We start from the raw sequence: 11,537 nt of genomic DNA on the forward strand, positions 1-11,537 counted from the left end.
AGAGTGGTCTAAAAGCACAAAAACTCAACGGGGATATTTTTCCTTAATCAAATCTTGTTTGTTCACAAACCTAAACATTTCTGACACGACTTTCCAGCTTCCAATTGGAATAACAAAATTGAGCTTCAAAGATTTACTGTCCCTTGTTCCTTGAGTTTATCAAAATAACATACACATAAAGTAATAACCTGCCGTAGTTATTGTAAACATATGTCAGAGGGAAAAAATCTCCATTCACGGGGCACTGATGTGCATAGAGGTGCGTTATCTGGGGTTTTCTTAAGCCATCGTCACTGTTTATTGTATGCACCCTGTGGCTCTTGCTCCAATGTGAGAAACTTGACTCTGTGCTCCCTCTCCGGGAGGCTGGGACCGGCTCCTGCCTGCTGCCACGCACGGATCTGCCGAGCCAGGAGCCCCTGTGGGCAACTGCTGCTGCCTGCGCTCTAACAAAAAATCTCTTCAATTTTGACATTAAGTCAGCTGGTGCTTTTTAAGGGCTCTCACTGTTCAAAAGTTCTAGCACAGGGAGCGATCATGGGTCTTTTTTCTTTAGGAATTTCTAAGAGTCCCTATAATTATCTTTACAGCACCTGGGCTTGAATGTTAAGATGACTCGTCAGCAGCTAGATTGGTAGTGAACCAGCCGTGGAGCGTGGTCCGGGCTGGCTGGTTGGTGCCTCTCGCTTTGTGCTGGAATCCAGCAAGAGGGGCCAGGAGGAGGCTCGTTAACAGGAAAGCCCAGAGTTTCCAAATTTAGTTTTGAAAACTGGCCAATTTTTAAGTGACCTAATCTGGGGAGATGTTGGTATTAGCCAACAAGCAAGGACACTTAGCTTCTCAAAAAAAAAACCCCAACAAATACCCCACACCACAAAACCAAAACCGCAGGATAGCAAGTATTGGATCTGGCAAACGTGCCCAGTTCCTGTGGGACTGCGGAACGTGCTGCTGCCAGTGTCGTTGCACGTTCAGAAGTTGAAAAATCGGTTGTTACTGCTGGTGTTCACAACTCCACCAAATACACAGGCCCGAGCTGGTTACCTTTGACTCATTCTGCTTATTTTCATCTGCAGAGGAAAACAAAAGGCTTTGAAGGTTTGTAGAGGTGATTTTGCCGTTAAAACAGCAGCAAATGCAGGTTTGGAGTAAAGTTTGGGGTTTTTTTGTTTCACACCATTAAGTTTCATGTTGCTGTGACCCTGCTGGAAACATGACAAAACGAACCGATGCTCAAACATCCAGTGGTGATCTTTTGTTTCCTAAGAGTGTAAAAACATGAAATTGGGATGTTGGTTATTCGTGTTGGTGCACTAACTCTGTCACCAGTTCACTGGCCAAGACTTTCCCTTTGACTGCTAGTAGTGACTGCGTCTGGAAAAGTTTTCTTGACTTTGGATTCCGCTGTGTAAATCTCGGTTTACTTGTTCTTACTTGCTGTTTTTATAATGGCAAATTCCATCCTTTTTTGTACTCTGACTGTGAAGACACGTTACGTCTGCTGGGGAATGCGCGATGCTGCTCTGCCGTGGCGCGTTATCGGCGGGTGAGTTACAAACAAAGTGTTTCCTTTTTAAAAATTGCCTCAAAGCGCTGTCTCCTCAGTCCTGGAAGTTTTATTTGTGTATTGTGTTGTACCGCGGAAGTTTCTGCAATGCCGCTTTCATCTGTGGATCGTACTGTGCTGCCACCAGTCGTTTCCGAGAAGGATTTCTTGGCCCTTTGTAATTCATGGAGCCGCCTTTGCTCTTCAGATGTTTTTAAAGAGGAAACATTAAACCTGCATAGACAATAAAAATGAGTACTGTGGAACGTACCAGAAGAGAAAGAAAAGCTGCAAGTGCTAAAGAAACCTAATGATATTATTCCTGAGAACTCTCAATTTTTAATTTCCAGCGGTGTATCCGTCCTGCTGTTCCTGCTCAGAACTGGGTGGGAACTACCAGCTTAGGGAGAGGTCCCGGGTGTTGAAAACAGTGAATATAACAGTTCAGTAATTAAGATGTTTTATTTATTTTTATTCAATAACTTGACATTTTCAAGTCTATTCTGGTTTGGTTGGTTTGTTTGTTTACTCAGTCTCCTACCTCTCTAGGAAGGAAAAGTGACCGTTTTGTACCAAACTGTAAACTAATATGCTTGTTTAAAATAAATCGCAAACATTTGGGCAAAGTGGTGCATTTTCGCTTTTTACCTATATTTTCAAGTTCTTTTTAGGTAAATGGCAGTGAAAGGATAGCATTTATACATGTCCATTTCAAACCATATTGGTCATTTTATGTAGGTACTTAATTTTGAAAAGTACCAGGAACAGGTAAATTTTACTCCGTTTCTGTCACTGTTACCCCGTAACTTTATCAAATGTGAGTGACTGTTTGCAGGAGCGATGGAAAAACTGTGGGTTTCTGACCAATTATTTGCACATTAGCCATATATGTACACCCGTACACAAATGGTGCAAACCTCCACTGGCTGCTTCTGAATCTTTCTGCACCTTCTGCTGGCGTCTGCGGTGCCACTGAGGAGGTGGGGTGGGGGATGTGTTAAAAATACTCACTTATCTACATGCAGAAGTACTCCAAGATATTTTTAGAAATCAATAAGATTTCTAAACTCATAGATAACATTCTTTGAACTCTGGCACCGCAACCTACTTCTCTGGGGAAACCTGCGTTTCCTTGCTGGCCTGTGACCTTGCCTGGAAAACAGTGATGTTCCCCTGAAGGGGGACCTGAAGAAGGGGCTCATCGCCTAAATGTCTTGAGGGCAAACGCAGACATTGGCCCTGCTGGGGCAGGGGAAGAGTGCCCTGTCCTTGCCACCCAAGGGTAATACATCTGCTGTCTTGTTTTAAAGAGGTGCGGGGTCTGATGCTGCTACATGGTGAGCAGGAGGGTGTGAGAGCATGCAGAGATCAGCCAAAGGGGCTTTTGTGGAAACCTGCTGAGATGGTGCCACAGTGCGAGTGACCTGTGGGGCTGAAAACATGAGGCTGCGCAGGGCTGGCATGTGCCATTGATGGTCCAGAGCGGGACATTGGCCACTGCCCTCCGTCCTGCAGAGCCACAACTGCCACCACCCTGCCCCGTGCACCAGGGAACAGCCACACAGACACACTTTCTTAAACTGCTTCCTTAGAGGATCAGACTAAAAATCCACTTATAAAACTGAGCTTAAAAGAGTCTATGTGGGTCGTCACTTGCCTCCCCAGAAGCTGTTCATGGCCCTGGGGAGGGTCGAGGCGTCCAAGTGCAGCCCGTGCTGGTGGTACACAGCAGGACTCGCCGCGGTACCCAGTGTTTCTGCAGCACGGTACGGATGATGCTTCACCCGTGCTGTCCCCATACCCCAGCCGAACTCCAGCCTGACATTTCTAGGTACTTTAGTTGGGGGACCCCAGATCCTGGTTCCCAAAATATCTCCCTGCATTCTTTTCCAGCCGTACCGGTCTGAGCTGTCCCCAGGCTGGGACCCGTCCCCCGGTGAACCATCAGAGGGGGCAGTCCTGACCCAGCCGTCGGCCCCTGCAGCCCTGCGCTGAGCAGGATCCGGAGGGGGCAGTAAGGCAGCCTGGCACCCAGGGGTGCTCAGTAGTTGCTGCGGGGACAAAGCGGGTGCCGCCAGGTCGCGGGGCTTGAGGGGTCGGCGCTGGACCCGCTCCCCGGCTGCCCCCACGGGCGGGCGAAAGTCCCCGTGCTGCCGTCCGGCAGGAACATATGTGTGTTTGGAGGCTCCCGCCCCTAAGCTGCTTTTATTAATTTGTAATCCCCTGCGAGCAGGAGGTAAAGGGATTCGGGGGATTAACAGGCTCACAGTAACAACCACAATTATCAGCTCCGGCTGCCTGGGGCAAGCGATGCACACACGCACGGGGCTGCCCCCCCCGGCACAGCCATGGACAAGCACACAGACACGTGCACACACACCAACGCCGCCGCACACGCAGACACACAAGCACCCGCGGAACGGAGCAGAAGCCCCCCCGGGCACAGACACAGGCACGCACACCCGCATGCACACAGAAACCTGCACACCCCTACTCGCACACCCCCACGGATACACAGGCTGGCACAAACCCCCTTGCGCACACAACCACACACCCAAACGCCGTACAAACGAGCGCACACCCACGCACACCCACGCAGCTACACCCGCAGCCCTGCGTGTGCGCGCCCCTGCGCCCCATGTGCACACTCGTGATCCAGCGCGCACCCCCCGCCCTGCTTGTACCTCCAAATACACACATGCACACTCACACACGCACGGCCACGCAAGTCCATGTCCAGCCCTGTCCTCAATTAGTGCAATTAACCTCCGCCAGCCCCAGGGCGCAGATTGCCATGGGTCAGAGACAACTCCTCAGCCGTTACCTCCCCGCGCTCATTAACTAATTACCGGAGGGGGAAGAATCCCTCCAGCTCCCCACGGGCGGCGTCGGGGGAGACCCCCGCCGCGGGGGCAAACGAAATCCGGGCGCGGGGGCGGGCGGGGGGCGGCCGGTCCCGGGGGGAGGCTGCCCCCGACGGCGACTCCCTCCCCCCACTATTTGCCGCCGTCGGGGGCTTTGCGGGGGCCCCGGGGCCGCTTTGCGCCCGAGGGCGGCGACTGCAGCCTTGAGCCCACGCGTCGGGCGCGGCGACCCCGGACACGAGTGGGACGCGGAGGGGACAGTACCCCCCTCCCCGTCTCCTCCCGCTTTTGTGATGCTAAAGAGCCCCGCGGTGAACCGCGGCCCAGCTGCGGCCCGGCCCGACGGCGCGGTGCCGCCCCCGGCCCGCCCCGCTCCGCCCCGGGCGGCGGCCAGCCCCCGCGCCGCTCCCTGCGCTCCCCTCCGCGCCGCTCCGCCACTCCTCCGCAGCCACCCGCGCACCTCGGACGGCGCCCGGCGCACCCGCGGAAGCCGCGATGTTGCTGGAGCGGGTCCGCGCCGGCTCGGAGAAGGCAGCGGAGCTCTGCCCCTTCCCGCGGAGCCCAGGTGAGGGGGGCGGCGCGCAAACTTCCGCGTCCCCCCGCGGAAGCACAGGTAGCGGCTCCGGGAGCCCCGATGGGAGCGGGCCCGGCCGTTCCGCGCTCCCCGGGATACCGTCGGGTCCGCGGTCGGGGCTGGCTGCAGGGGAGGGAGGGCGGCCCGACGGCATCGGAGGATCCATCCCGGACCATCCCGCCCGCCCCACACTCCCTCTCGTTCTCTCCTGCCTCGTCCCCGACATCAGAGACAATCCCGCTGCCCCCCGCATCCCGGGGTGCTCTGCCCCGCACCGCGGAGCGGCGGCTCCTGCCCCGGGGTCCCGCCGCTCCCCGCGCAACGAGGACAGGAACAAAACGGGGAGTTTCTGCCCGCCGGCTCCCCCCCGACGGCGGCACCCCCTGCGCCACCCCGCCCGTCTCCGACCCGGCGTTTACCCCCTCTGGAAAACCTCCCGCTAATTCCATTCCTAAATTTTTTTTTTCCCTCCCGTTTAACGAACGAGACAGCACTGTCGGGGCGGGAAGAATGGGGCCGCGCTCCCCTGGCGTGTCCCGGACGCCGGGGCTTTCACCGAGGGCGGCAGAGCCGCGTCCGGGGCAGTGGGTCCGGTCCCGGTGCGGACCCGTCCCGTTTCTCGCCAGCGTCGACCGCGCCCGACGGGAGCTTAAAACCGAAACAACGAGGAGGCGGGGCGGGGGCCCCGCCGGTGTGCGGGGGCCGAGGTGTCACCGGGAGCGGGACCTGCCGGGCAGCCCGGCAGCCCCCAGCCGTCGGGCCGGTGCCCCCGGTCCTGCCCGGCGCTTGTCGCCCGATTTAGTCTCTCTGGGGCTCTCCGCGGTGCCGTCACAGCAGCCGCGGTAATTGCGCATTTGACCCGGCAATCAGGAGATGCTTTTGCTATTGGAGGGACCGAAAGCGAACCCCCGGTAGAAGGAACGACGCGAAAACGTCGTTTTTCCGCAGGACGCGAAGCCCGTTCGTGGCACCGCGGTCCCCGGCCGGGCTCCGTCGGGGCCCGGGGAGGCAGCGGGAAGGGAGCAGCGGGGCTCACCGGGGCTTACCGTGGCGGAGGGCCGGGGCAGTGCGGCGGCAGGACCGGGCCCGGCGGGGGTTTCGTGCCGCCGGAGGGGCCGAGCCGCGCTGTGCTTTGCCCGGGCCGGGGGGAAATACCGGGGTTTGCGGCTCAAAACGAGCTCGGGGCATCGACCGGCGCTGCCTCCCCCGCTCCGGCGTCCCACGGCTCGGGCCCCCGCCCGCCCCGGCCCCGTCGGGGGGCGGCCTCGCCCGGGTTTCGTTTATCAGCGCCCCGAAGCCGTCACCCTCCCGCCGTGCCCAACCGGGAAGGGGCGGCGGGAGGGGATGTACCGGGGGGGGGGGGCGGATTAAATACAGTGCGCCGCGGTGCCCTGCCCGGCGCTTCAGACCGGCACCGGCGGGGAGGGCCGGCAGCTAAAAATAACCAGCTTTAGCGAATTAAATCCCCGGGCCGCGGGGGTGGCAGTGGCCGGGGCGGGGGGGGCAACTGCCGCCGTGATTTGGGGAGGTCGGGGAGGGGAACGCGGCTGTTCCGCACCCCGGTCCAGCCTCGGCAGCGACGGGGCGGGGGGCGGCGACGGGCGCGGGGCTGGGGGCAGTGGGGGCTGCGCCCGCGCCCCGCGGAAGATGAGCCAGTGCCCGCGGCCCGCCTGAGGGATCGGCGCTACCGCGGCCCGCCGAGTCGCCATGCAGCGTAAGAGCCGCGGGCCGGGACCGGGCCGGGCTTTACCGGGACCTTGCGGGGCTGTGCCGTGTTACCGTGCCCGGGGCTGTGCTGGGCTGTGCCGCGTTACCGTGCCGGTGCCCGAGCCCGGTCTTCCCCGGGTAGCCCGGGGCCGGGGCCACTGTCTTTAGCGCTGCCGTTATTGGGGTTATTTGTTTGGACACGGTGAATTGTTGAGGAGATGATTATATCTGTAACGGTATCATCTCCACCTCTACCCTTACCCCACAGCTATACATCTCTATATATCTCTATACAGTTATCTTTATATATAGATACTCTTACGTCTGCATCTATCTATATCCATACAGCCGTGTCTATGTATTGCTCCGTCTGTATCTATACCGATATATCTATATTTATGTACCTCTATATCCACATTTTTACGTACCTATCTATATCTATACTTGTATACCGATATCTATATATTTATGTCTATATATCTATACATTTTCGTTTTCTATTGTATCTGATTATTTTTGTATCTCTGTTTCTCTGTTATCTGTATCCTTCTATCATCTCCGTCGGTATGTGCAGGGCGACGGGACGAGCCTACTGCGTTTTTATTTTCAGTGCAATTCTCATAATTTTTAGCAGTTTCTTTCCCGACCCCTCCCTGGCTACCCCGCCGTTATTTGCAGGTGACTTTTGGAAGTGTATGAAAAGGAAAAAGAACCTGAAATAATTGCGTTGCAACTTTGCCGGCGGCTCGGCCCGGCCGTTAATTCCGTTCCCTTCACTTCCCTTCTCGTTTTCGCCCGTGCCCCTGGGCTCTTCTCCCGGCGTGCGCGACCCGCGGTTCCCTGCGCTCCGCGGCGCGGGGAGCGGCTCACACGTCGCCGCGCCAACGAATTTGAACGAATACTGATATTTTTCGGGCCGTTCCCCGGGCCAGCCCCGCGTCCGCCGTCGGGCAGCAGCAACCCCCGGGGGCGGCGGGCCGGGGCGGTCCCGGGCGGCGGCGGGAGGCGGCGGGGCTGACGGGGGCTGCCTCCCCGCAGAGATCCCGCTGTGCGCCGGCTGCAACCAGCACATCGTGGACAGGTTCATCCTCAAGGTCCTGGACCGGCACTGGCACAGCAAGTGCCTGAAATGCTCCGACTGCCAAACGCAGCTGGCCGAGAAGTGCTTCAGCCGCGGGGACGGCGTCTACTGCAAGGAGGACTTCTTCAAGTGCGTGGGGACAGGACGGGGGATGGCCGGGGACCGGGAGAAGCCGGGGACGGTGGGGGTGACAGCGCGGGTGGGTGTCAGCACCGCGCACGGGCACGCGTGGGGTTCAGCACCGCGGAGAGCGGCGCGGCGGGAGGGTTCAGCACCGCGGACAGCGCCGTGCCGGGCAGCCGCCCCCTCCCTTCCTCCGCCGCGCTCAGCGGCCGCCGCTTGTCCCCCCCCGCTCAGGCGCTTCGGGACGAAGTGTGCCGCCTGCCAGCAGGGCATCCCCCCGACCCAGGTGGTACGTCGGGCCCAGGACTTCGTTTACCACCTGCACTGCTTCGCCTGCATCGTCTGCAAACGGCAGCTGGCCACCGGCGACGAGTTCTACCTCATGGAGGACAGCAGGCTGGTCTGCAAGGCAGACTACGAGACGGCCAAGCAGAGAGGTACCCCTTGCCCCGTCACCCCACTCCCCAAGGGCAGGACGGAGGCGGTCCGGGGCCCGCGGGGACACTCTCATGTAGCGGGCGGGAGGGGCGCCGGGAGCATCTGCCGTCAGGGGGTGGCTGGAGGGAGGAGGGGGGGTCGCACGTCCCCGGCGACGCTCCGGGGTAACTTCACCCCTAACTCGTACCGTGTCGGCAGAGGCTGAGTCCACGGCCAAGAGACCCCGCACCACCATCACGGCCAAGCAGCTGGAAACCCTCAAAAACGCTTACAACAACTCGCCCAAGCCGGCGCGGCACGTCCGGGAGCAGCTTTCATCGGAGACGGGGCTGGACATGCGGGTGGTGCAGGTGAGCCGGGGCGGCCCTGGCCCCCCCCTGCGCCGGGTCTGCCCGGGTCTCGGGGCCGGGGGCGGCGGGGAAGGAGCCGGCCCCGCAGAGAGGGAGCTCCCCGGCGTGCCCTGCTTTCAGGTCTGGTTCCAGAACCGCAGGGCCAAGGAGAAAAGGCTGAAGAAAGACGCGGGGAGGCAACGTTGGGGTCAGTACTTCAGGAACATGAAGCGGTCCCGGGGGACCTCCAAGTCCGACAAGGACAGCATCCAGGAGGAGGGGCCCGACAGCGATGCCGAGGTCTCCTTCACAGGTCGGTCCCCAGAGCCCCGTCCCCCGCTGGGGCTTTGCCGAGTGCGGTCGGCGCCCTCCCTGCAAAGCTGCTGCCCGTGTCTAGGCGGCTTTCACCCTCTCGCTGCTGCGTTAATATTTTTCAACCATAATACAATGAGTGAAAACAAGTGCCCGAGGCGGGAGAAGTGCAGAGTTGCGGGATTTACCGCGGTGCGGCCCCGGCTGCCCCGTCCTGGCAGGGCTGCGGGGGGAGGAACAGGAGCCGCGGCAGCGAGGGGCAGCCGTGGCTGAGGAACTGCAGGGGAAACTCCGCTCTCCCTCCGGGGAGGCTGTGTCGGGTCCCAAAAGTTGCAGGGAGAGCAGGGGGAGAGCTCCCCGGGCGGGCGCTGCGGGAGTTAGAGCCGCTGCTCGTACGCAGTCTTTGCAAGGGACCCTTAGAAATATAAAAAACAGAGTCTGGAATCACTGAACGTTTCTATGGGGAAAAGCGTGTAGAATTATTATTTTTTTTTCATCCTATTTAGGGGTGGTTTCAGTTGCGTAGTTACTAGTTAGGACTCCCTTCCCAGTTCTGTGGCAGCTGTTACCTCTCCACTGTGCAGTACAAGGGAGATTGCTGTATGTCGGGAGATTTCTGCGTCGGAGGGTCCCACTTTTGGAGCGGAGATTTCTGCTGATAAATCCAGGGACATACCTCCACTAACTCTTGTCCTGCATAGCCTCATCCCGTACTCTCCAGACCCCAGGGCATCTGCTGCAGGGGCAGGATACGGCCCTGTGCTGGCTGAGGGGGGACTGGTGCCTGCGGCGCTGTGTGGGGGCACCTTCTGCACGGCCCCAACTCCAGCCCAGAGCTGCCCCAGGGCCAGGTGGGCTCTGCCGGCGTTACCTGGTCCCTGCTGCCGCAGTGTCCAAACATGCCTCTGTGTGTGTGTATTGTTTTCAGAAATACAGGCGAGGAGCTGAAATGCAAAACTCTGTGTACATATTGACACAGACATATGGCTATAATGCATGTATGTTTATACACACACCGCTTTGCATCTCAGCTTCTCTCCCGTGTTCCTAAAAACCATTTGATTTTCAGGCCTGTTTATACACACTGTGCATCAGCGTCATTAAATATGAATATACTATAAATAATAACTAAAAAATGTTGAACAATTATTGATAGCTTGATGCCACAAACAGGTTTGTATCCTAGGCAACCGAGCAGCTCTCACTGTCCATAAAGCCCCTAACGAATGCAAACAATTTTTGCTGGTAACTTAAGAAATATTGCCCATTTTTCAGAAGTGTTTCTCGGTCATACAAATACATTTCATTAGCCTGTTCCGGAGCAGACAAATACTGCTGAGATGTAATTTTTTTTTTTTTCCTCAGCAATGGAGTGTTTTTCTCGCATCTGTGAGCGTTCAGGTAGCTCTTAAAAATGATAGAAAAATTCAGGATAAACCTCAAACCCAAAGAGAAACGCAGAACAAAAGGTGGAAAGACATTGAACTCACATTCTGCTTTATAGGATTATTTTTAAATCACAATCTTATATTTTAATATGTATTTTTAATGCATATTTTTAAAATCCCAAATGTATTAGATGTTTATACTCAAAAAAAAATAATAATCCTGTGGCCTTCTATGCAGACCCGTCACCAAGGACAGGAATAATGAGTTACAAGTGGCAAGTGCGTGGCTGCTCAGCTCCCATCCGTCTAATGCGTTTATACCCAGAGCTTGCAGGAGTTCCCGTGTGACCGCTGCCAGCCGTGGCCGTTGCTCTCCCAGTAAAACCAGTCTATTTCCCTTCCAGATGAGCCCTCTATGTCCGAGATGAGCCATTCCAATGGGATTTACAGCAATCTCAATGAAGCGTCCCCTGCTCTGGGGAGACAGGCTGGGACCAACGGGAGCTTTGCTCTGGACCACAGTGGCATCCCAGCTCAGGACCAGTACCACGACCTGCGATCCAACAGCCCCTACGGGATACCCCAGTCACCAGCTTCCTTGCAAGCACTGCCAGGCCACCAGCCTTTAATCTCCAGCTTGGTTTACCCAGACAACGGCTTGGGCATCATGGGACAAAGCGGACAAGGGGTGCCCCAGTCCATGAGGGTCCTGGCTGGGAACGGACCCAGCTCCGACCTCTCCACCGGCAGCAGCGGGGGATACCCGGATTTCCCCGCCAGCCCGGCCTCTTGGCTGGATGAAGTTGACCACGGTCAATTTTGATACAGGGTCCACTACCCTGCAGTGGGAAGGGAAAGGACTCGGTGCTGGTAAACATCGTCTACTCTTGGAAATAAAGGAGGGATGAACTGTGACTGCTGAGCGGGGCAGGAAAGCGTGGCGACACGGAGAGAGCGGCCGAGCTTTCGGAGGGCGACCCGGCGGCGGGTTGGCAGAGGACGGTGGGCAACAGCAGCCGCCCCGCAGCGATTAACATACGGAGCGTCCAAGCGAAACTGATTATCGTGTCTTTACTAAACACCAAGACTTGTGCTTTACAGATTTGGTATAAGGTATTTTGCTTTCTGTTGTCAGTGCATTCTCCAATGCAAGGACTTTGCTTCATCACCCATCC

General features: G+C 57.6%; 1 protein-coding gene across 1 annotated transcript; it reads left to right on the plus strand.

The window, feature by feature from the left end:
* Positions 1-4,905: 4,905 nt before the first annotated feature.
* LHX3 (LIM homeobox 3) lies at positions 4,906-11,185 on the plus strand. The gene is made up of 6 exons (XM_054220194.1): positions 4,906-4,975; positions 7,730-7,901; positions 8,130-8,332; positions 8,532-8,683; positions 8,804-8,975; positions 10,767-11,185. The coding sequence occupies exons 1-6, from the start codon at positions 4,906-4,908 to the stop codon at positions 11,183-11,185; spliced, it is 1,188 nt and encodes a 395-aa protein (XP_054076169.1).
* The last annotated feature ends 352 nt before the right edge of the window (positions 11,186-11,537 follow it).

The sequence above is a fragment of the Rissa tridactyla genome, chromosome 14, assembly GCF_028500815.1.
Source record: "Rissa tridactyla isolate bRisTri1 chromosome 14, bRisTri1.patW.cur.20221130, whole genome shotgun sequence".
NCBI lineage: Eukaryota > Metazoa > Chordata > Aves > Charadriiformes > Laridae > Rissa > Rissa tridactyla.

Bases quoted from the DNA above. Each gene is read 5' to 3' on its own strand.
- LHX3 (XM_054220194.1), top strand. From the start codon at position 4,906: ATGTTGCTGGAGCGGGTCCGCGCCGGCTCGGAGAAGGCAGCGGAGCTC. The intron at 8,333-8,531 runs GTACCCCTTGCC...CCGTGTCGGCAG, and splicing joins CGAGACGGCCAAGCAGAGAG to AGGCTGAGTCCACGGCCAAG. The intron at 8,976-10,766 runs GTCGGTCCCCAG...TTTCCCTTCCAG, and splicing joins TGCCGAGGTCTCCTTCACAG to ATGAGCCCTCTATGTCCGAG.